Source organism: Pogona vitticeps, chromosome 3 (assembly GCF_051106095.1).
Source record: "Pogona vitticeps strain Pit_001003342236 chromosome 3, PviZW2.1, whole genome shotgun sequence".
In the NCBI taxonomy this organism is placed as follows: domain Eukaryota; kingdom Metazoa; phylum Chordata; class Lepidosauria; order Squamata; family Agamidae; genus Pogona; species Pogona vitticeps.
In genome coordinates this window covers 237,208,478-237,232,511 of record NC_135785.1, presented here as the reverse complement: position 1 = coordinate 237,232,511, position 24,034 = coordinate 237,208,478, and the positions used below count along the sequence as shown (strand labels likewise).

At 39.1% G+C, this 24,034-nt stretch overlaps 1 protein-coding gene across 5 annotated transcripts in view; it reads left to right on the top strand.

Annotated features, from left to right (window-relative positions):
- Positions 1 to 24,034, top strand: part of NBEA (neurobeachin) — a 470,696-nt gene that overhangs the window by 227,535 nt on the left and 219,127 nt on the right. For all 5 annotated transcript variants that reach the window (XM_072993781.2, XM_072993780.2, XM_072993779.2 and 2 more), the window contains one exon: positions 23,126 to 23,250. In XM_072993781.2, the coding sequence (XP_072849882.2) occupies positions 23,126 to 23,250 (125 nt within the window). The remainder of the gene's footprint in view (positions 1 to 23,125; positions 23,251 to 24,034) is intronic.

The following is a 24,034-nucleotide window of genomic DNA, read 5'->3' as shown; positions in this document are numbered from 1 at the left end:
AAACTAAGCAAATGAGAAAGATAATAGGTGATGTACACACATCTTTGCCCAGAGCAGAGGCATACAGCCTTTTTTTTTTAAATGAGAGGCACATTCTGTCATGGATAATGTATTGGAGACCACATGCGTGTGTTGGATGGAGACATTGGCAGGAGAGTTATCCTGCTTTCCTGTTGACTTCTCTCTTTTTAGGACACCTTCTTTCTCTGTTCCATTTCTTCTTTTCCCAGTGAGCTGTCATGGAAAGAGAAATGACACTGTCAGTGAAGTCTTAAAGACCTCGTTTCAGGCCTACATTGTAGGTAGCACCTGTTGTTTGGTTGAAAGAGAATTCCATAAAATGGCTCCACCAATCATAAAGTCTTGTTGTGACATACTTATGGATGATTTACTGACAGGTGGCCCCCTTAGTCTTATCTTAATTTGTGGTCGGATCATATCAGTGATGGCAAAAATTTAAAGAACATGGACCTAAACTTATGTGGTGCTTCAAAATTCAGTATCATCACTTTGAACTGGGCAGGAAATCCATTGATTTGTACGAGTTGTGCAAAATTGAAATTATTTGCTCTGATTTTTAGTCCCTATCAAGATCTATGTGACATCTTAGACAGTTAAAACATTTACTTGTAAGGGCATAACAAAAACAAACCTGCCTAAGACTGGCATTATAGTAATACGGCAAAGGCTTCTTTGTTTCAGTGGACTTTTATGGATTAGTTTGATGAAGTTGGTGTTTTGATATTAAGCACTGCTCAACTTTTTAAAATTAATACTGTTTCCTCATTGATTTATTCTTTTATTTATGTTATAGTATGCCATATACATTTTCAAAGATAAGCAATTGGCAACATGGAAGTACATAGCTGCAGACTAACAATGCCATCCTAGATCAAAGATGCACTTACAGTAGTTGTAGGAGTTAGAAACACTCAGAAACCTTTGCTGGCAGAAAAGCCCTTATACAGGGAAAATGCAAAATGCAAAAATGCCCTTGTATAAGAAGAATGCTCTTGCTCCAGTAGAAACCCCTTTTGGTGGCTGATCTCAGAGTGCCAGCCAAAGGATCTGCCAGCAGACCTGCCATACTTGCTAAAGTCTGCTAGCAGAAAATCCTAATAAGGGGTGAAGAAGAGTTACAGTAGGGGAGAGATTGAGTTATGCCACATCCAAACCTCCTGCAGCCCAGGTACACAGCAACAATGTCAGCACAAAGTTTGGCCAGGGTGAAGGTAATCCTAAGTAATTCCAACATCTCAAAGCTGGAAAAGGTGGGGAATTCAGCCTGGCTTCAACCAACTTATTGTCAGCTCATTCGGGCCTCAACCATCTGGACTAGGATTGTGCTCTAACTGGCAACTTTCGCTGTGTCATGTTAGGAATCCATGGGGTGAGAACTGGGCAGTTAGCAACCATGTGGTTATGTGATGCTTGCTTACCCTCTGCCACTGTCTTCCTTCATTTTTGGTAAGGATAGAAATTGCACTTTGACTGATTGTAGGAATTCACTGCATGCCTCTGTCACTTTACTTTAGAAAGAACTGGGCAGTTACATAAGTTAGAAATAACTGAAGAGTAGTGTAAGTTGCGTATTTTGTGGAACTTTAGCATTCCTTCATTAATTTCAAAAACTTGTTTTAGAAATATGTGTTCCTCAATAATCCAAAACTCTGCAGTGTAGAAAAGTTGCAGAATTCTGTAAGAATCTGGGGGACGAGTGATGCATTATTTCTGTGCTCTAACTGCAGTATGGAAACAGTTGAACTGTACACTGTTTTCAATGCTACATTAACTTTTCCATTAATGCTGCTGCTGTAAAATATTAAGCCCCTAAGCAATATAAATCTGCTGGCTGATTTTTGTAGCTTGTTACACTTGCTATGGTTGTTTGTTAGAACTACCTTTCTGTGTTTATTTTTAATTAGAAAGTGGCTTTTCTTATTGTTTTGATGCTAGGTTAATTTAGAGGGCACCTGGAGAAAATGTGCTTTATTAACACCTTCAGGATGAATGTAACTCAGTATTTTCTGATTCAGGAACATAACCCCCTAAGAATATCTTTCATGAACTTGTCTGGTTGCCATTTTTAAATTATTCTCAACTGAAAAATGAAAAACGCCATCACATGTTGGTCATGTTTCAGTGCACATGTGGGGCTCAGGACATGTGCAACCAAATGTAACCATTTGCACTGAAATACAAAAATAGTGCTGCTCCATTTTATAATCTTTCTCAAGAAAGGGAAATTTTATAGTATTTCGTCCTTTTCTCCTTTGTTAGCAACATAGCTCAAATAGCCATTCTTTCTTTGCCTTCTGCTGACCTTCCAATCTGCTTGCAAAATGTGATGCTGTACCTAAAAATCTGGTTCATAAACTATATCTTATCCCTTTGGCTCTGGATCTAAATTACATAGGCCTACATCACATTTCATACCTCCAGCAAAACTTTTCAAGCAGCAGGAATGCAATCAAAATATGGAAGACTTTATTTTTCTTTCCAGTGCTGCACTGACACATGTGCTAAGGACCAGTAGGAGACAATGGAAGAACAATGGTATAATGTTGTAGATCCTGGCAGGAAAGAACTTCAAGGGGAACAGGTGTGAACAACAACAATAAGAACAAATGTACTGGGCCAGAGGTATCACTGAGGTTAGTGAGTGTTTCAGGCTATTGAAACCAAGTGGGTTGAACACTAGACTAGATTTTGTTTTAAGAAAGAACGAGTGAGTGGCAAAGTCTAGTAAGGATCAGGACTGTGATACTTGTATTCTTCCTGTACCTTAATCCCAGTGAAAACAGTCCCTCAAAGCTATCGTGTACTTGAGATGAGTTGTCATTGGTACTGATTATATCTTTTGTCTTGGGATGAGTAACTGTTGGGCAGTATCGTTGGAGCCAAGATGCAGGAAAGAGAGGTTAAACCATTATTCTTGTATATCATAGTTAAAATCCTGATTTCTCACAGCTCTTTCCTATTTTTGTCTAAATAAAACTTGCACATATTTTACATCATCCAATTTGACTCATACTGTTGTGGTATTGTGGTGAGTTGGAGATCTTATCTGGTAAAAATTCATGGATATAGCTTAGAAAGCATAGCAATGTATGGAAAGGCACCAAATGACATCCTCTTAATCAGAAAATCCATCTTCAATATTGGTGAAATGGCTGAAAACTAAACCTTGTTGGTTCATTGCTGGAAAAGTACATTAAGGTAGTGGTTTTAATAAACATGATTTTAACCAAAATTAATGGGCATTCTATGAAATACAGGCCCAAATCAAATAATTTTCAAAGCAGTGAAGTTCATCGTATTTATTATTATGGTTAATTATGGTGATTATAACTTATAATCTACATGTCCTCTTATATTAGCAGCATCGATTTGGAATATTGACAAGCAGTATTTCAAAGCAGATGAAAAAGAGACAACAAATTCAGGAGAGACTTTGGATGTTTGTGAGACAGTTCTGCTCCTTGTGATAAAAAAGAGAAATAAACATTATGTGAACTATCCAAAATTAATAAGGACCAGAGCCTTTGCTTATTGGCTACCACTCTTTTGCCAGTGCATAAAGAGGAGAGAAGCATACCTGTAGGTGTGAATTCTTAGCTAAGCAACACTGAGGAGATCAGTATTTCCAGTGCTTGCTGAACCAGGGCCATACATGTTAGTGCATCCAGATCCACTTCATTGAAAACAAATTGGTATTGGCACAGTGCACCGTTGTTGTTATTGTTGGTTGTTGTTGTTTTTTTGATGTGATTTGGACCCACCAACTCATATGTACATGGGTGTCTATTACCATATTCAAAATCAAAGTTGATGGGAGCAACAAAATACAGATGGTGTCAGTAGAAGGGAGGAAAAACATTTCCATCTTTTCCTTACTCTAGTTCCACCTTAAAAGTATTATTTTTTTCTTACCTTCAATTGCTATGATCAAAATATGTCAACGGAGCGTTCAAGATTTTTATGTTAAGAGAATGAGGATTTAGTTCATGTTTAGTCTTAAGCACAGCTTTAGAGCTAAGAAATGTTTAATTTAAAATGAAATAAATAAGGTGAAGCTTATTAGGTCTTTACAGAACTTTATATAAAACATCAGTAACTGGATTCAGAATTTAAAATGAATCATACCTGTTTTGAGAATTGCTTAGGTAGTGATTATTTTCACTGTCATCTAAACTCTATTTTTCCAGACCTTCTGGTACCTTTTGTTGAATGAAATAAAGTTTATGCAATACATTTCAAGATTATTTTCAGTAAAGCTGATGATATATGTTCTCCAACTGAGGTTATATCAGAAAATCAATATTTGTAAAATTGAAACAGTATAGGTTTGTATTGATCTATGTGGCTAAATCAAAACTAAAGGCTTTGTAACAGCTTTCTTAGACAGCCAGCTACCTACTAGTGGCAAACTATCAATTTTAGCTTTCCACTGATAAATCAGCTTGAAAATTGGATGTCAAATTTTTTCAGTGAAGTAGTGATTTTTTTTCTTGCCCTTTAACCTTTCCTTATATATTAGATTGGTTTATAAGGCTAAGCTTACTTCCTTTTGACCAGTTGTCATTAAAAAAGAAAGAGAGAAAGGAAAGGGAAAAAAATAAAAAGTAAAAATTTTATTCAACTCTATTTGTTTGTTGTGAACTTGGAAAATGTTTTTTTCAGTCCCCTCCCTGCCAAAATTAATTCTGTGTTTCAAGCAGATCTGTATCTGATCTTTCTTGTTTGAATCGGTTCCTTCTTGTGGTTTCTGGAAACATTTACATTTCTGAAAGACAAGGTATAACATCTCACATTAAAAGACTGGTTATTTTTTTAATTGTGGTGTTAAGATCCCCCCCCCCGAGTTCTATCAATAACAACTTTTTGTCCATTGTTCTGCCAGTTACAGCTGTTTTGTAGAAATTAGAAAACATGTGTTCCGTGGTTCTATTTACTTTTTGTAAGAGGAATAATAGCAAGTATCATTTTTAAAAGTACTCCCGTATGTTACATTCTAAAACAGACTATAGAGGAATACATATTTCTTCCAAATCTAGTGGTGACCTTGATTATATTTGACAGTACTTTACCTTTATAGTTCTACCTCAGTATCTTATTGATTGTTAAGTTTTCTGTTAGATAATTACTTGTGCTGGATTAAAATGTGGCGTGTATTGATCTGGTTTCAGCAGCAGTTTCCCTTGGTTAACAGTAAGTGTCATTTTTCCATCATGATTAATGGTATCATTCTAGCTCAGTATAATGTGCCACTTGCACTTCCCTCCAAGTTCCATTCCTCCATTTCAAGAATATACCACAATCTTGTATTGAAGGATTCTTGAATTAATCACTCTCTGAGTAGAGCAGTCTATTCTAGTGTACTCCCAGTGTATTTTTAAGTGTAGTATTATTTTGTGAGTAGATTATTTTAGTTTTGGATCTCTCACTCTTTTTTTCTTTTTTGGTCATGACCAAAAATTCTGTACCCTTAAAGTAATCATTGGGTTTCCATGGCTAGTATTTTAGGGGACAGAGGGGAAAAGTTGGGAGGCACACCAGTTTATCACTATTTTATCAGTGTAGAAAAAATACTGTGCTTTTAAAAAAATCATACTACCTTAAATACAGTCTCATTAAATTTCATCTGATCTCATCTGATTTTAGAAGTTAAGCTGGGTCAGAACTGGTTAGTACTTAGATATGAGAACATTTAGCACACTGGGGACCTCTGGAGAACCATTGCCAGACAAAGATACGGTATGTTGAGTTCAAGTCTAAATAAGCAGAATAACAGAAAAACCATGGTGTCAGTTTAGACTCACAATGTAAGTGAAAACAGAAAACAGAAAACCCTTGACGATCTTTCTCTTATTCTGTTCTTTATTTTCATTTACGCTTCTGCTATAAAGTTTTAAAATTATATTGTTGTTTTTTACTGTAAGCCGCCTAGAGTGGTCTAATATGATCAGATAGGCGGGATAGAAATAAAATAAATAAATAAATAAATAAATTAAATAAATAAATAAATAAATAAATAAATAAGTAAGTAAGTAAGTAAGTAAGTAAGTAAGTAAGTAATACTGGGGAAATAACTCTTACTAATGATTCTGGCATCATGTTCTTTATTTCGTGTAAGTATTTATTGGTCAAGATGTTGCTGCTTACACCCACAAGTACAATGCAAATGAAGGTGAATTGTCTCAGGTTAAGAAGTCATTGTAGACATTATCTATTGTGTACGAAGTTATGTGACTCAATCAATAATGTCTAGGGTGATTTCTTAACTTGAATCAATTCCTGTCCAAACATTATACATTTTGTATTACATCAGTATAAAATCCCAAAAGTACTTTGGCCACTGTAGGTGTTATTAGATTGTCAGTGTGGTGCAGAGGATAGAATGATAAACTAGGATGCTAGAGAAAAGAGTTCGAATCCCCACTCAGCAATGGAAATTTACTGGGGAGTGGAAGTGGTAAAACCAATCCTTAAATATCTCACTTACCTTGGAAACCCTATTAGGGTCACTATCAGTCAGTTCCTACTTAACAGTACAAAACACACACACAGCTATTAATACCCCATTAGACTTACTGAAAAATAGTCTTATGATCGTCTTAGACTTGTTTCCAAAGGCTAATTTAATGTGTCTAATTCTAAATCAATGACTCTACTCAAGGATAAATTCAGATTATACCAGGCACTGCATTCTATGTCCCACTATTAATTTTACTTAATGCCTGATTTTGACTTAGCTTGAGGCTATAGCTTTCCCCTATTATTAGCTGACTGACTAATTCAGTTCAGATATTGTTACTAAGATATTTATAGACAATATTGTGACCCCATGTCTTACTGCTTATAATCTGTCTAAATTTAGCTTATTTAACTATTTTCATAAATGGCTCTGTGTTCTCTTCAGGCCTATGGTTGCCACTGGCACATTCTCCATGTTTCCACAAAGCCCTTCAAGCTCCTAGCTTAAATGCTTCTGTGTAATATAATGAACATTTTAAACTCTGGTTCTGAGCAAACAGGTCATATGGTGCTTTAACCTACTATCTAACAAATATTGATTCATTTCATCCATATGGAAAGCAATAGTAGAAAGCTTCTTTCCACTACAACTTACGTGTTTTTAATAAGGACTGACAGCAGCAACATGTGATGTTTTTGCCAAACAAGTTTGGGAAGGTTATGGAACCCGGATAAATTTGCATATAGAAAGGAAGGAGTTACTTGAAGTTGTAATAACCTTGCCCTGATTTTAAACCTAATTTTCTTTGTTAAAAGAAACAAAATTAGTTGAGACAAAATAAAAATGACATACTTAGCAAGCAGCTGATTCATTTTTAAAGGGAACTACTTTATCCATTCTCTTTTCTCTTACAAAATCCAATAAAGTGTCATTATATTCCTTCTAAATGGTTCCATTACTAGGATTCTATAACAGACTAATCTCCTGATAATTATAATTAATGCCTATAATCAAAGCAGGAGCCATTTAAAGTAGGAGTAGAGACTGTTTCACATCACACACATTGTTCTTCTCTGACCTTTGGAGCATTGAGCTGCATCTTAAACCACTACCTATAACCACAGTTTAGCTTTTCTGATATAGTTTGCTCATATAAAATAAGTAGTTGAAACCAATGAAACTGGAAATTTATATGTTAAAAACTTTTCTTAAGAAGCAAGAAGAATTAAATGACACTAATGACTAGCTTTGAAGTGGGTACAAAATCTATGGAATTTAGACTGCAGCCCTTGTAATTTGCTTAGAATGTAAAGATTGCTATGGGGGGGGAGGATACTAGAAAATTTTATCTAAATGAGGTGCACATTCTCTTGCTGGGCTTTATAAAAGAATTGTTTTCCTTAACACAAAAACTTGCATTGTATTCAGATGAACAAACAATCATTTCCAGAGATCATTTAGGCAACTGAAGGCTGATAAAATTACGGGAAATGACTGTATGTGATCAGAATGGCTTTCATCTGCATTTTGTTAGAGGAAGCATTGATTTCACTTTTCAGCTGTGAACAGCAAGAGGCCAGCTGTGGCCAAAGGACGGAGCAAGCAGTGAAACAGGGTCACAATTGAGACTGAGCTGTCAGAAAGTGCAACCCTTTAGTGATTAGAACCGGGGGAGGGGGGAGTCATGTTATAATTGTTTGAGAATTATATCTACTGAATCCACAAACTATAAAAAATATTGGATTTAAGTTATGGTAAATTAAACATTTGAACCTTAAGAAAGTAAACCATATTATAAGATAAAAATAAGCTGTCTTTCAATATAACTTCAAAGTACAAAAAAACCTACTTTTTACTTTGTATTTCCTAGTATTCCAAAATGTATTGAAGGGAAATCTGTAAAAGTAGCCTGAAAAGCAAGCTCCCGTTTAAAAAAAAAAAGAATCGCAATCACTTAAATTAACCTTAAGACCCTTCATAGCTGCCTAAAATATTCTAAAGTTATATTTATATTTTTTATTTAAAGAGCTATTGTTACTTTTAAAAAAACAGACATTATTCTAGTCATTTTATTGTTTTGTCAAGAAAATGCAAGTTTGTTCTCAACAGTATATTGTAGAACAACATTTCTGCTGAAACACTGCTTAACTTCACATTCAAAGGGATGTGAATAAATTTGATCATAGTGTAAGAACATTAATATTCTCTGATTTTTGTTTCCAGTAGCAAATATATGTATTATAGATGAACATTTCATTTTTAAAATTTAAAATACTTTGTCCCATTTCTCAAAATTTCACACAAATATTAAAAAATAAGCAGAGTACCAGAAATTGAGCAATACAATGGGACTGATAGGAAAAAAATGCCAGCACAGTTCTTATTCCCTTAATAACTCTTTGGGGGTGGGGTGGGAGGAGGCTTTATGACATCTCCTAAAATTCAGCAAGAGACACAAACAGTGCCTATCCTCTTGTAGCTCATTCCAGAGCAGTGCATGTACTGCCACCATGTATTATTCTTCCATGATCTCCCTGGTTGATATTACACTTAAACAGATATTTTCTTGGTGGGAAGAAGCGATACCTTGCATATGTTAAACTCTAGACTAGCCATTCTCAAACCCCCCCCCTTTTTTTAGCCACAGCTATAAATACCAGTTTGAAAGATATATGGCCAAGTCAGGATTGTATAAATTGCACAGCAAACCTTGTAAGTTGATGTGTGAATAATTTTTTCCAGTCTGTGGCCTTCTTCAAATGTGCCAGGGGCCCCCAGGGGACCATATGGCCCCCGTTGAGAATGACTGTGGCCTAGACTATGAATGTCAGCAACGATGTCTTGAATTGGGCATAGGAACTTCATACCATTCTCTGCCATTGTTTTAGTTAATACAGGTTTATTGTATTGCTGCTTTCTCACTTTAGTTAAGAACGTGGGCTGTGGCAATATGCTATGGGTGGCTTCCAAATCTCCTTCAAGAACAGTGAAATATAACTATAATAGATCAAAGAACTTACAAAAGCATACATAATGGGAGCTAAATCGTTTATGTCACCTTTTACTTATTCCTGAACATGAAACAAATAAAAGAAACTTTCATAATATGTGTGTGTGTGTTTAGTCGTTTAGTCGTGTCCGACTCTTCGTGACCCCATGGACCAGAGCACGCCAGGCCCTTCTGTCTTCTACTGCCTCCCGGAGTTGTGTCAGGTTCATGTTGGTTGCTTCGCAGACACTGTCCAGCCATCTCATCCTTGGTCGTCCCCTTCTCCTCTTGCCATCACACCTTCCTAACATCAAGGTTTTTTCCAAGGACTCTTTTCTTCTCATGAGATGGCCAAAGTACTGGAGCCTCAGCTTCAGGATCTGTCCTTCAAGTGAGCACTCAGGGTTGATTTCCTTTAGAACTGATAGGTTTGTTCTCCTTGCAGTCCAGGGGATTCTCAAGAGCCTCCTCCAGCACCACAATTCAAAGGCATCAATTCTTCGGCGGTCTGCTTTCTTTATGGTCCAGCTCTCACTTCCATACATCATGACAGGAAAAACCATAGCTTTGACTATTCGGACTTTTGTTGGCAAGGTGATGTCTCTGCTTCTCAAAATGCTGTCAAGATTTGTCATCGCTTTCCTCCCAAGAAGAAGGCGCCTTTTAATTTCAGGGCTGCTGTCTCCATCTGCAGTGATCATGGAGCCCAGGAAGATAAAATTTGACACTGCCTCCATATCTTCCCCTTCTACTTCCCAGGAGGTGATGGGACCAGTGGCCATGATCTTAGTTTTTTTGATGTTGAGTTTCAGACCGTTTTTTGCACTCTCCTCTTTCACTCTCATTACAAGGTTCTTTAATTCCTCCTCACTTTCTGCCATCAGAGTGGTATCATCTGCATATCGGAGGTTGTTGATATTTCTTCCGGCAATCTTAATTCCGGCTTGGGTTTCTTCCAGTCCAGCCTTCCGCATGATGTATTCTGCATATAAGTTAAATAAGCTGGGGGACAATATACAGCCTTGCCGTACTCCTTTCCCAATTTTGAACCACTCAGTTGTTCCATGACCAGTTCTAACTGTTGCTTCCTGTCCCACATATAGGTTTCTCAGGATTCATAATATACTCAACATGTTTTTAAAGTTAGGTTCTTGTTTGTTTTTAACTAAGAATGTACTGTACCCTAAAGCTGCAATTTTAAAAACGCATAAACAGTTTAAACCAGGGGTCTCAAACTCAATTTACCTGGGGGCCGCTAGAGGCAGAGTCTGGGTGAGGCTGGGCCACATCAGATTTTCTGCCAAGTGGAGCAAGAGCCCAAGGAAGCCGCCCAGGAGTTTCCTTAGCCCAGTGTGGCTCCGAGGAGGAGGAGGAGGAGCTCATGAGCCCTCGTCGCCAGCCACAACCTCCTCCGGCTCCTTCTTCACTACCACCACTAGCATCAGCATCAGCAGTAGAATGAAGAAGCAGAGAAGGGAGGGAGCAGCAGTGACTGCCTAGTGGGGGGGGCACTCGCCGGCTCTCTCCCAAGACAGTGCATCTTGCACTCTCCATCCAGAACTGCAGCCTGCTAGCCGGCAGACAGGCGAGCGAGCTGGCAGGCTGCAGTTCCAAATGGAGGGTGCAAGATGCACTGTCTTGGGAGAGAGCTGGCGAGTGAGGCTAGGCTTTTTTAAAAACTCTTGACAGCAGAGGACGCATGGGTGCTTCGGGGAGGGGCAGACAAGGCAGGGGCCACAAACTTTCATCCGGCGGGCTGCAAATGGCCCCCGGGCCGCATGTTTGAGACCCCAGGTTTAAACAGTATGGCATTAGCTTTTCAGCAGCAGAACGCAAAGCACTTTAACCATGAAGTAAAACTCCTTCTGCGTATAAACATATGCAGAGCACACATACAACTTTTTTGGATGGCATTCTTGAATTCATTGTTTACTTTAGTTACAGTTATTTTCTCCCATTTCATTTCTTTTTTGTCTGAATTGAGTTATGCATTGCATAACTTTTTCATAGTAAAGATTGAAGAATGTAGGTGTTGAAGGTTGTTTTTCATATAAGATTTCTAACAATGGAGGAAAATACATATATGGCTTTAATATGTGATTCATTAGCTATCAACATCTACTGCTATATGTCCAATAGGAATACAGACTATCTTCAGTCACTAGTCAGATTTTTAACACCATGATTTCTCTGTACATCTGTTACCAATAGGCTCCAATCCATACTTTACAAGATTTATCTGTGTCCAGGTCTTTTTCTTGTGGCAGAGTTCAGTGTTCATCTTTTGAACAGTGGCAGTTTGAGCAGTTCTGCCTCCTTAAATTTCCTTAATGCTTATACACTAGTTAACTTAACAGCATCCACTAGTTACATGCTTTTTAAATGATAAATCAATAAGTAGGTTACCACACATTAGGACTCCTTATGAATTTCGTTATTGACTTCATAAATACTGTTTCTTAAATGATTTCTCCCACCTGGTTTATAATTAATGAGCTGCTATGGGTTAGAAATATATAGTCCTCACGCTGCCATATTTTGGTTGCTATTATGCCTACATTAACTTTTTCATCTATGATATATTATAATGCAAAATTATTCTTCACATAATCTTAATATCTTGAATAAATGCTTCAGAATATCTATTACCATATTTGCTGGCGTATAAGGCGACTGGGCGTATAAGACGACCCCCCAACATTTCCACTCAAAATGTAGAATTTGTTATATACTTGCTGACCACATGGCCTGGGGGTGGGGCCTAGGGGTTGGACTTCCTGCTGTAAAAGAGCATGTCCCAGGACCCTGGACTCTTTTCCCTAGGAAGCTGGGCTGAGGGCGAAGGCCAGGTCTGTTTGCATGGATGCCATGCTGAGTTTTTTTTTTTCCCCTGGGCTTTCTTTTGTCTCCTGACCACATGGCCTGGGGGTGGGGCCCAGGGGTGGGACTTCCTGCTGTAAAAGAGCATGTCCCAGGACCCTGGACTCTTTTCCCTAGGAAGCTGGGCTGAGGGCGAAGGCCAGGTCTGTTTGCATGGATGCCATGCTGAGTTTTTTTTTTCCCCTGGGCTTTCTTTTGTCTCCTGACCACATGGCCTGGGGGTGGGGCCCAGGGGTGGGACTTCCTGCTGTAAAAGAGCATGTCCCGGGACCCTGGACTCTTTTCCCTAGGAAGCTGGGCTGAGGGCGAAGGCCAGGTCTGTTTGCATGGATGCCATGCTGAGTTTTTTTTTCCCTGGGCTTTCTTTTGTCTCCTGACCACATGGCCTGGGGATGGGCCCTAGGGGTGGGACTTCCTGCTGTAAAAGAGCATGTCCCAGGACCCTGGACTCTTTTCCCTAGGAAGCTGGGCTGAGGGCGAAGGCCAGGTCTGTTTGCATGGATGCCTAACGGCACGCGAAATTCTCAAACTTTGTATCTGGCCCTAATATGGTAAATAGGAAAGCCAATTAGATTTGCATAAGCCATGGAGTCAGGAAAGTTTTAACGATGAGATCATACTTTTGCACTATTAAAGAGCTGGCCGGGTAGGTGGGGCTCGTCAGCCATGGAAGGCGGCCCATCTCGGAGAAGGAAAACTCTGATTTCAAACCTCCACTGCCTTGTGGCTATATCCACTGATGGAAAAGGCTTCAGGAGTTAACCTCGAGGCAAAATCCGGAGCTGGAGTCCCGAAGGCAGCTCGTGTCTTTCTGCCAACTCCTGCGACGTTGCTGGAACCAGTCGTATTGGCTCTTGCCTTTCCATTGGACCATTTCAGCAACGTGGAGAGGGGGGATTTGCTGCTTGGGTAACAGCCTATCCTCCATATTACCTTACCCGGGCTTCATGCTCTGGAGAGGACACTCCTCGATTCAGAGCATGTTACCATAGTCTCTCGAGACTGAAGGATGCCTATGATGCTGTATAAGACTACCCCCTCTTCCACATGCATGATTCTGCTTTGGCTGCATCATGGGGAGAGTTCGTTTTGCCACTTTTAGTTCCTTTCGCTGGGAGAGAGCAAGGGTTTGCTGGAAGAAGGACAGCAGAGAGGCGGCAGCCATTTTGGAGAGGCGGCAGCCATTTTGAGAGGCAGCAGCCATGTGGTCATCTCAAAATGGCTGCCCTGGTTCCTGACAGTCAGCTGTTTGGCGCTAGAGTCAGGCTGTTCCCAGGCTACCAAGGAGGGGCGGGCTAGGTCTACTCAGTCTTACTACCAGGTAAGTGACTTTGCTGGGAGAGAGGGAGGGTTTGCTGGAAGTGCACCCGGCGTATAAGACAACTCCCCCACTTGGGCATGTTTTTCAGGGCCAAAAAGTCTTGTACGCCAGCAAATACGGTAGTTCTAAATGGATATGTGTACAGGTATACAGATATAAACATTAGCTGTTTGTTTAAGATCTGTTTCTCTTCATTTATAGAGCAAATTAATTATAGTAACCCCTCATTTATGGAATATAGAAGTAGATATTGCTGAGCTATGTTCAAGTGGAATTATTCCTAATGTACATATTCAAATTCTGTCATTAATTGACCATCAGTTGCTAAATTCAACATGGTTTATCTACCTTTTTTTGAAAATGCACTGGCTCAGTCTCTATAATTGTGAGTGTTAACTGAGGAGAGAGTTGATTAACCATCTATCAGGATTCTGCCAAAAACTTAATGGATCTTAATTGTATTTATGATAACGTTGTAAAGAACTATAATCTATAGTACAGATGCTTTACATTCGATATGATAAAATCAAAGTTTATCTATGATTTTTCTATGGTACATAGTAAAATTAATGATCAAAAGCTAGATCACTTGTTACAAAGATTTGGATACACTATTAGTTATGCTGACTAGAGATGATGAAGGATGCAGTCCAACCATGTCTGGAGAATCACACATACAGATGATTAGACAAGATGAATTATATGTTGGTAACAGATTATTGTAAATAAGCAGAAGTATTTTACTATCCAAGTCTTGAACATTGATGTTTCTATATTGGGTGCTGTCTGGGGAAAATCAGTTGAGTTCAGTATAAATGTACAAAGCTTAGAGTTAAAGGTCTCATTCCTTCAAAGATCTTCAGAGGGATCTGACCAAAATAAGCAGTAAGCTTACTTCTTATTGATAAATATTTGGGTGTGCTGCAAATAGGATACTGTGTTCCATCTGTTTTGTCTCAAGATGCTCTAAAAAAATAATACATGGTGATAAGCACATAAAATGTTATGAACATTTCTATTTAAATGGATAATGTGTGAACTTAGATGTTTGTAAATTTATGTGATGGTTCACTGCAAAAGGGACGTTTCTGCTTACACAGAATTAAACACAATATAAAACCGTTTTTCACCAAGTATCTGGAGATACTTTGATATCCACTTATATTCTTTCACCAACAAGATGTTCTGCTAGTGTCACCCAGTATATAGCAGAAGCTGAAGTGTGTGAAATGAGTCTAAAATTATTAGTCTCTTTAATAATCTGCACACTAAAGTGATCTAGGCACAATCAAGGTACAAAAGGAATGTTTGTCTCCACTCCTAATGATTATAGTATGAAACAAATTAGTATAAATGGAAGACATCAAATGTAAAGACTTCCATGGTACATAATTACCCTGTTGAAACGATCTCAGCATATTGCTGAAACAAGAGAATGGTAGGAATTAAAGGTTTATATGAGTGAGATTTGCCTTGATAAGACTGGATAATTTTTCTGAAGGAATATTAAAGCCTCATGCTTCAGTGCATAAGACAACTGCTAACTGATGGAGGTTAAGTGCAGCCTATCCCTGGTGTGACATTTATTCTATAAATGTCAACTACAAAGTTTCTTGCACCTTCCTTGAAAACATCTGGGTCATGCCTGTTTTCAGGCTGACCTAGCTGAACCAGTTGTCTGGTCAAATATCTCACTTGCATTGGGGAAACAGCTACTTTTTAAGCTGCTTTTCCATATATTTATCCAAGTTTTCATTATCAGCTACAGACTTAGCTTTTTGTCATGTGAGTTTCAGAAAGTGCAATATTATGATTCATTTTCACAAGGGAAAAAGTCTAGACTGGTAGTTTCTTAAAGGGAGTTGCTATTCTCCCACTTGCATGTCAACACCTGTAAACTTTCAGCTAGCAATGGGTTTCCTGATCTGATTGCTTACAGGTAACTGTATACACTAATGTAATGAACAATGAAGGACCAAGGCATGTTTCAAATTACTAATTTGGTTCCTTTTAAAATGAAACTATTAGATTTCCTAGATCTTTGTTTCAAGGTTGGTGTTGTTTTTAAATCCTTTATAATTGTGAACAGATTTTGACATGTACTTTGTATTTCATGAAAGGTTTTTTTCTGTCTAGGAATACTAGCTAATCATTTGCTATCTCTACTATTTGCAGTAGTCAGTAATTTAGTATTTCTGCTTCTAGTAGGGGTCCATTTGTATTGGTTGCCACTTTGAAAATAATGTTTTGGAAGTATGACTTCTCATTTAACATAGAATTGTGTGAATTGTGTGATTGTTCTGTTCTTTCAATAATTTATTTATTAAATAATCATATTTTCTGTCAATAATAAACCTCCTGAGCTCAATCTGGGTACAGCCTATATAGGCATTGTGGGCATTGGAGACAAGCTCCCTCCCCCATTGCATGCGTCACCTTCTGTAGCAACGCCTTTCTAGCAGAGACAGAAGACAGTGTTGACAAATCCTGCAAAAGCAGGCTAGTTATATAGGGGCCCAGCCTTCTTAATTTCATAGTGCATGTGAGCAGTGAAAGGGAGGTACATGTGCAAATGTGAGAAAGGCTTCTGAAGTTACTGAATATATAACCTACACACTAAGAAATGTATAAAATAGGTGAAGTGTGATCTTTTCCTTACTCCCAAATTCTTACAATTTCTGCTAGTCAAGAAAGTATTGGAGTGAAAGGACATGCCTTGGTAGGAGCATCAGGAATATGATAGACTTAGCTTAATCATTATTTGCCAACAAATATAGCTGGTGGCAGAAAATGAGGGAAAAGGCTGGTAATCGCAGGGATGAAGAGACGTTTGAAAACCAAGGACAGCACATGTAATCCTAGATCTGATTTTCAAAGGTCTTTGCAAAAGGTGAGATGGATGGATAACCTGGGTGGTTATGGTTATAGCAGGCTAGCACCTTGATGCCTAGCCGTTGACTCCCATCTCTTATATTATCATTTGTTATAATTTTATGGGTAGTTGGGGCTCGTTAGCCATGGAAGGCAGCCCGTCTAGGAGAAGGAAAACTCCAATTTCAAACCTCCACTGCCTTATGGCTATATCCACCTACATGAGTTGACCATGAGGCAAAATACGCAGCCGGAGTCCCGGAGGCAGTTCATGACTGTGTACAGTCACACTCTGGCAACTCCTGCAACGTCTCTGGAATTAGTTGTATTGGCTCTTGCCTCCCCATTGGACTACTTCAGTGACATGGAGAGGGGAGATTTTCTGCTTTGGTAACAGTCTATCTTCCATATTATTTTACCCAGGCTTCGTGCTCTGGAGAGGACACTCCAGCTTCACATACAGCATCAAATTAACACGGGAAGTAGCAGTTACCGGTTATAGTCTCTGCTCAGTTGGCATAGAGTATGACACCAGGGGCTACTTCCGACAGTGGGAGAGGTTATTGCACCTCACTAGGTATCTACCGCTTGCCTTAAGCTGGGCAGCCCCCAGCTAGTAAGGTGCTGCCTTGCCACGGTCTGTTAACCTCATGGGGTGCGTGGGGTTTATGTTGAAAGCCAACAAGCAGATCGATAACCCTACACATGCGATAATTATAAGAAAAGTTCTGCCCTAAAGTTGGGCACCTGGAATGTTCAGACAATGACCCCTGGCTTTTCTGACGGCCTGCAGGAAACAGGTGACACACACAAGACAGCTGTCATTGACATGGAACTGAGTAGGCCACAGATGGACATTGTTGCCCTACAAGAGATGAGATCTCATTCTTCTGGCAGGAAAAATAAACAAACAAACAAACAAACAAATAAATAAATAATCATATTGTCTTTATCTATGTAAAACTGTCTATATTTTAAATTGTTTTTATCTCATATGTTATGAGCCACCCAGAGTAGACTATGTCTAGATGGACGGCATATAAATGCAATCAATCAATCAATCAATCAATGAATCAATCAATGAATCAATCAATCAATCAATCAATCAATCAATCAATAAATCCCTTGAATGAGACCAGGGAATATGGTGTTGGCTTTGTGGTTTGACATGCTCTGCTGAGATCCATTGTTCCACCTCCTGCGGGAGGTGAAAGAATCCTGTCTTTGAAACTCCACTCATCAGCAGGACCAGTCACACTCATTACTGCATATGCACCAATACTGTTTACAACAGAAGTCAAAGACAAATTCTATGACGACCTGGTATCTACTATCAAAAAAAATCCCTGAGAGAGAGCTGCTGTACATTCTTGGAGACTTTAACGCTAGAGTTGGTGCTGATCACAATTCTTGGCCCACTTGTCTAGGCTGTTTTGGCATTGGGAAGATGAACAAAAATGGCCAACACTTGCTAGAGTTTTGCTGTTGTTATAGTCTCCGTGTCAGCATGTTCTTTAATACCAAGTTTCAACACAGAGTCTCTTGGAGACGTCCAAGATCAAAGCATTGTCATCAGTTTGATTTGATCCTCACTAGCCTTCCTAGTATTACAATCACATACAGTGGTGCCTCGCTTAATGAGCGCACCGTACAACGACGAAATCGCATAGCAATCCCTTTTTTGGGATCGCTAATGCGATCGCTCAACGACGTTTAGATAGGGCGAAACTCGCTTTGCGAAGATTGGTAAGCGTTTCGCTTACCGATCTTCGCAAAATGAAGCCCCGACGATCAGCTGTTTGGCGGACAAAATGGCCGCTGGAAGCCCCGAAATGGCCACGCGTAGAGATCATCACCACTGAGTGTATGAAATATTCCGTCTTTGCTGGAAGTAAGGTGGAGTACCACAGGACATGAAAGATGCAAACATTGTCACATTGTACAAGACCAAAGGCAACGGGCGACTGCAGTAACCTCTGTGGCATCTCTCTTCTCGGCATTGTAGGGAAACTGCTTGCCTGTGTTGTCCAGGAGCTTGCAGACAGAGTCTATCCAAAATCACAGTGTGGATTTTGAGCTAATAGATCCACCACTAACATGGTATTTTCCCTCAGACAGTTGCAGGCGGAATGTAGGGAACAGCGACAGCCACTCTTTGTGGCCTTCATAGATCTTACAAAGGCCTTTGATAATCCCTGGTTAGCAGGGATGGCCTTTTTAAAATACTTCCCAAGATTGGATGTCCACCTCGACTCCTTACCATCATCAGGTCCTTTCATGAGGAAATGAAGGACACTGTAGTTTTTGATGGCTCAACATCAGATCCCTTTGACATCCGAAGTGGAGTGAAACAGGGCTATGTGCTTGCACCGACTCTGTTTGGGATCTTTTTTTTTCCTGTTATGCTGAAGCATGCTTTTGGTACTGCAACAGAAGGTGTCTATATCCAGACTAGATCAGACAGAAAGCTCTTTAATCTCTCTAGACTGAGAGCAAAGACCAAATTCCAGCCAAAATGCAAGAGGAAGATGACTTCCTCTTGCTGATGATGCAACTGTTGTTGCCCATTCTGCTGAAGAGCTCCAACAACTTATGAATCGTTTAAGCAAGGCCTGCCAAGATTTTAGATTAACGACCAGCCTGAACAAAACACAAGTCATGGGCCAGGGCATGGACTCACCTCCCTCTATTTGTTGTTCATGACTTTGTGTACCTTGACTCAATGATTCTGACACTCTCTCCCTAGATGTCGAGCTGGCAAAGCAGCTACCATGTTCTCTAAACTCACAAAGAGAGTATGGCTTAATAAGAAGCTGATGGCATATACCAAGATCCAGGTCTGTAGAGCCTGTGTCCTGAGCACACTCCTGTACTGCAATGAGTCCTGGACCCTTCATGCGCAGCAGGAGAGGAAGCTGAACACATTCCATATGCATTGCCTCCAACACATTTTTGGTGTCGGATTCTAAAAGATCTCATGTGTTGAGAATTAGTGCAGGGAAAGCACCCCAGAGGGAGACCAGAGCTGCAATACAAGGATATCTGCAAGCGGGATCTGAAGGCCGTAGGAATGGACCTCAATAGATGGGAAACCTTGACAGCCTGGAGGCAGGCAGTGTATCACGGCCTCTCCCAATTTGAAGAGACCCTTGCCCAGCATGCTGAGGCAAAGAGGCAGTCCTGAAACCAGCAAAATCAGGGAGCTGGACGGGGGACAGATTGCATTTGTCTTCAATGTGGAAGAGATTGTCACTCTCAAATTGGCCTTCTCAGCCACACTAGACACTGTTCCAAGAGCTCTATTCAGGGCACGTTACCATAGTCTCTCAAGACCGAAGGATGCCTACAATCCATAAACCTCCAGACTCCAAAGCCCATTAGCTCCACTGTTGCCTTAAAGCTTACAGTACTTAATTTTTTCACAGAAGAATTCAAATCAAAGGACAAATTGGTAGTTTTGCTTCCCTGTCACACATAAAAATTATAAGAAGGTGAGGGCAATTTGCTACAGATTGTGCTTCTCTCAGCTGCTCCAGAAAACTGGAAATAAACAGTGAGAAGGGGAGCTTCTTTTTCTCGTGATAAACATGTCTTGTGGCTATCTTCACTGGAAAATGTATGCAGATAGACAATTTTATAAGAAACATTTTGGGAGTGGAGGCCATGAGAGCATGTGCAGCATTTCAAGGTTTAAGAAGAGACATGCGTTACCCCTAGACCTCTGGAGATCACTCAACCCAATGGAGAGCAAGCAAGCAAAATATAGAATCATAGAATGTTGGAGTTGAAAGGGATCTATAGGGTCATTGAGTCCGACTTCCTCCACAGTGCAGGAATTCAAAGTACAGTGTTTCTGACAAAATGCAGTGTAACTTTCTCTTGAATGCCTCCAGTGTTGGAGTGCTTACCACATCCCAAGGTACAATAAAGTGTTGTATTCTTGTCAAAAAAAGACATAAAAAACAAACAGAAGAGCCATCTTTGTTGCTTAATTGAATAAATAGGGCAGGCCTAGCTGTCTCCAAAAACAAAGATAGTATGGCTGCTTATACCTTGGCATTCAACTGAACCATCCTAAAAATCGATAGATAAACCCTTCTGAATTACTGTTACTCTGTAGCACTATTCAGTTGTTACTTGCCTGGGTCTCTCCAAAGACTTTTGAGGAGAGCAGGCCTCTCTATATACTTGTTCTATACAACAAATAATTGTACACTGCTCTATTGTGCTTCCACTCACTCTTCTTTTTTCCCCTAAGATATAGAGACTCAGATATTCTCCCCTTTTCTCACGTGGCAGTTGTTCTAGTCCTTTGGTCATTCTGATCATATTTTCAGTAACTTTCTGAACTCTACAATATTTCTTTTTGAGATGTAGTAACAAGAACTGTGTGCAGTATTTCAAGTATTGTTGCACCATAGATTTGTACAAGGTAATTCTGCTATTGGCAGCATTATTGTCTATTTTTTTCACAATACCCAATGTGATACACTTTTTGGAATTTTTAGCCTCACTGTGCATCAGTTTACAGTTGCTTACCCTAAATTCCTTACACTGAATTTGCAGTGCCCACTCTTTCACTATGGAAAAATCTTTTTGGATTGCTTTGCTGTCACTTTTTCTTTTATTTAACTTAAATAATATTGGTTCATCAACAAACTGGATCACATGCTTGAAAAGAAAACAAGAGAGGAAAATTGAATGGAAAGAAATCTTAATATTTTGTCCATCGGCTGATTTTTACTGGAAATCCACCCTAAAGCTTCCTCTTCAGCTACTGTCCAGAAAGAGAAGTGAGATGTAGGGAAAGGGTCTCTTGCAAAGAAGAACTGAAGAATGTAAAAAGGACTGACCATACTTCTCTGCCATAAACCAGTAAGGTTAAGGTAAAGGTTCCCCTTGACATTTAGTCCAGTCATGTCTGACTCTAGGGGGCGGTGCTCATCCCATTTTTAAGCCGTAGAGCCAGAGTTTGTCTGAAGACAGTTTCTGTTGTCACGTGACCAGCGTGACTAGACACGGAATGCCGTTTTACCTTCCTACTGAGGTGGTACCTATTTATCTATTCACATTCGCATGCTTTCGAACTGCTAGGTTGTCAAGGAGCTGGGACGAAGCGACAGGAGTTCATTCCATCGCATGAATTCAATCTTACAATTGATGGTCTTCTGACCCTGCAGCACAGAGGCTTCTGCAGTTTAGCCCGCAGTGCCACCACGTCCCATTCATAAACCAGTAGTCCCTTACTAATGCCTCTCCATCCCCATGTTTCTATTATCTTAGCAAATTCAGGTTTTTTTTATAACAATTACCTGTGCATAAGAAAAGAAGGTACAAACTGTTCAGAGATTAATAACTTTTCACACATTTTTTTCCATGAACCAGCACTGTGGCTATTTAAATACTCCAGAAAATATAGTCTTATCTCTTATTTTGTTTTGTTTTGCATGTTGCTATTTCGTTATTATTGTTGTTTTTCATGTTTTCATTTGTGAGGATCTAGTACCTTCAGAAATAGAACTCCCTGTAAGTCCATCAGTAGATATAAATACTATGGGAATTTGTCTTTTTTCCCCTCTCTGGATCACCATCACAATACAGTGGAGGTGTAAAGCATAATCTTCTACAGATTATCCTCCATCTTAATATTGAACCTGTGGATAAAATACATTTTTGCATATATTTTTGTTAGTGTCATATTCTTAATTTTAAAATTCTTGATGACCCCCATATTTAGTAAAGAAATTAAATTTACTGCCAAACGAATCTGTTCATTTGCATTTTCAGTAGGATATAGACTGACAATGGTTTCTGAATCACTGTGTGAAACTTTAATATTGGTTCTGAATGCAAAATAGGCAATGTTACAAGGAGATGGCCGTCATTAATGGCTTGTTTTAGCTGGAAGCTATAAAATCATCCAAAGACTCTGTTGGTGCTGGAATAATAATTTACCTAGACAATTACCACATGGTGGAATTTTTTGCAGCGCTAATTCAGTGTTATTAATAATGAATAAAATTGCAATTTTCTCAGGTTGCTGGGGGCAATGGGGAATTATTTCAATGAATATTTCAGCACATTATTTTAATCATAGTTCCACAAAATTCAAGTGGGCAATATTTTATACTTCTAAGTTTAGTCTGCTAAGGGACTATAGTCATTAAATTGCAAAATATTTGCTCTTAGGTCCATTCTATGATTTACAATCCTTTTTAGAAACATTGTAAAATAAAGCAAACCGTGTCATTAATACTTGTAATTTGATGCTGCATTTGTTAATGGTCTTGCTCTGATTAATGTTTTTGTAGTAGCAGACCATTTTGAGAAGGAGAAGCAGAATCCTTGAAAGACTGCATTTAAACATTCAAAGATTCTGCCTCCCTCTTTGTATTTTAGCACTTAAACAGTACGCTGTTTAATAATATATAATTTTATGTTTTTGACATTTTATTTCCATATAATCACTGAAATAAGTAAGTAAATGTTTTATACAGCTGTTCCCTATTTAATAAAAGGTACATGGAGAGTATTAATACAGTGCAGTAGATGCTGATCCTTGTTTTTGCTTTTTTCCCCTGCATAGTCAGCTACATGACTTTTGGCGATTAGATTACTGGGAAGATGACCTGCGCCGCCGGAGACGATTTGTTCGCAATGCTTTTGGTTCTACCCATTCTGATGCCTTACTCAAAGCTGCTGTGGAATATGGTCAGTACTCGTTGCAAAACTCCACCATCTATAAAACTTTATTTTTATTTCCATGGTAATAGTGAAAAACAGTGCATTTTTTTTCTTCTCTTGCATTTAGTAGTTTTGTTGCCTTGGATGATGAGCACACATTGCTGCAAACATTTCAGTACTACTAACAGTAGTAGTTTTCAAGGTTCCCCAGATCCTACTGTTCCCTGGTTTGGAGTTGATATATTATTACCTAAGAGCAGGGTTGCAAACATGGATTATCCAGTGAAGAAGATGTTGTGCTGTGGAGCGACAACCTACTCAGCTATAGAGAAATGTGCAGACACATTATTGGATGTAGTATGCTGAAGGCAATGTTTTGTTTATGAGAGAATAGTAAGAAAAAATCTGGAGAAGGAGAATTGCATGTGTCATAGGATGGGGTTGGGGAGAAAGGGGAAGTTCATGCTTCCTTCCTGCATGAAAAGAAAAAAACTATCTGGTCTAGGGAGTCTCTCTCTCTCTCTCTCTCTCTCTCTCTGTGTGTGTGTGTATGTGTGTGTGTGTGTGTGTACACATTTCTTCCTTTTTAGAAGTGTATCACTTTATTATAAGGAGAAGATAGGTTTGTCACCCTAAAGGTTTGATGCAAACAAAGTTAAAATGAGGTCCCTTTTCTTTATGCCATAGGATCTTTGCTTTTTGATTAATTTAAAGCAAATTCAGCAGCTTTTTGTGATGTTGGAGAATGGTCAATTATATGAGAAGTTTAAAATCAGCTGGTGGTTTTCTTTTTAAAAAGTGGCCAAAGAAG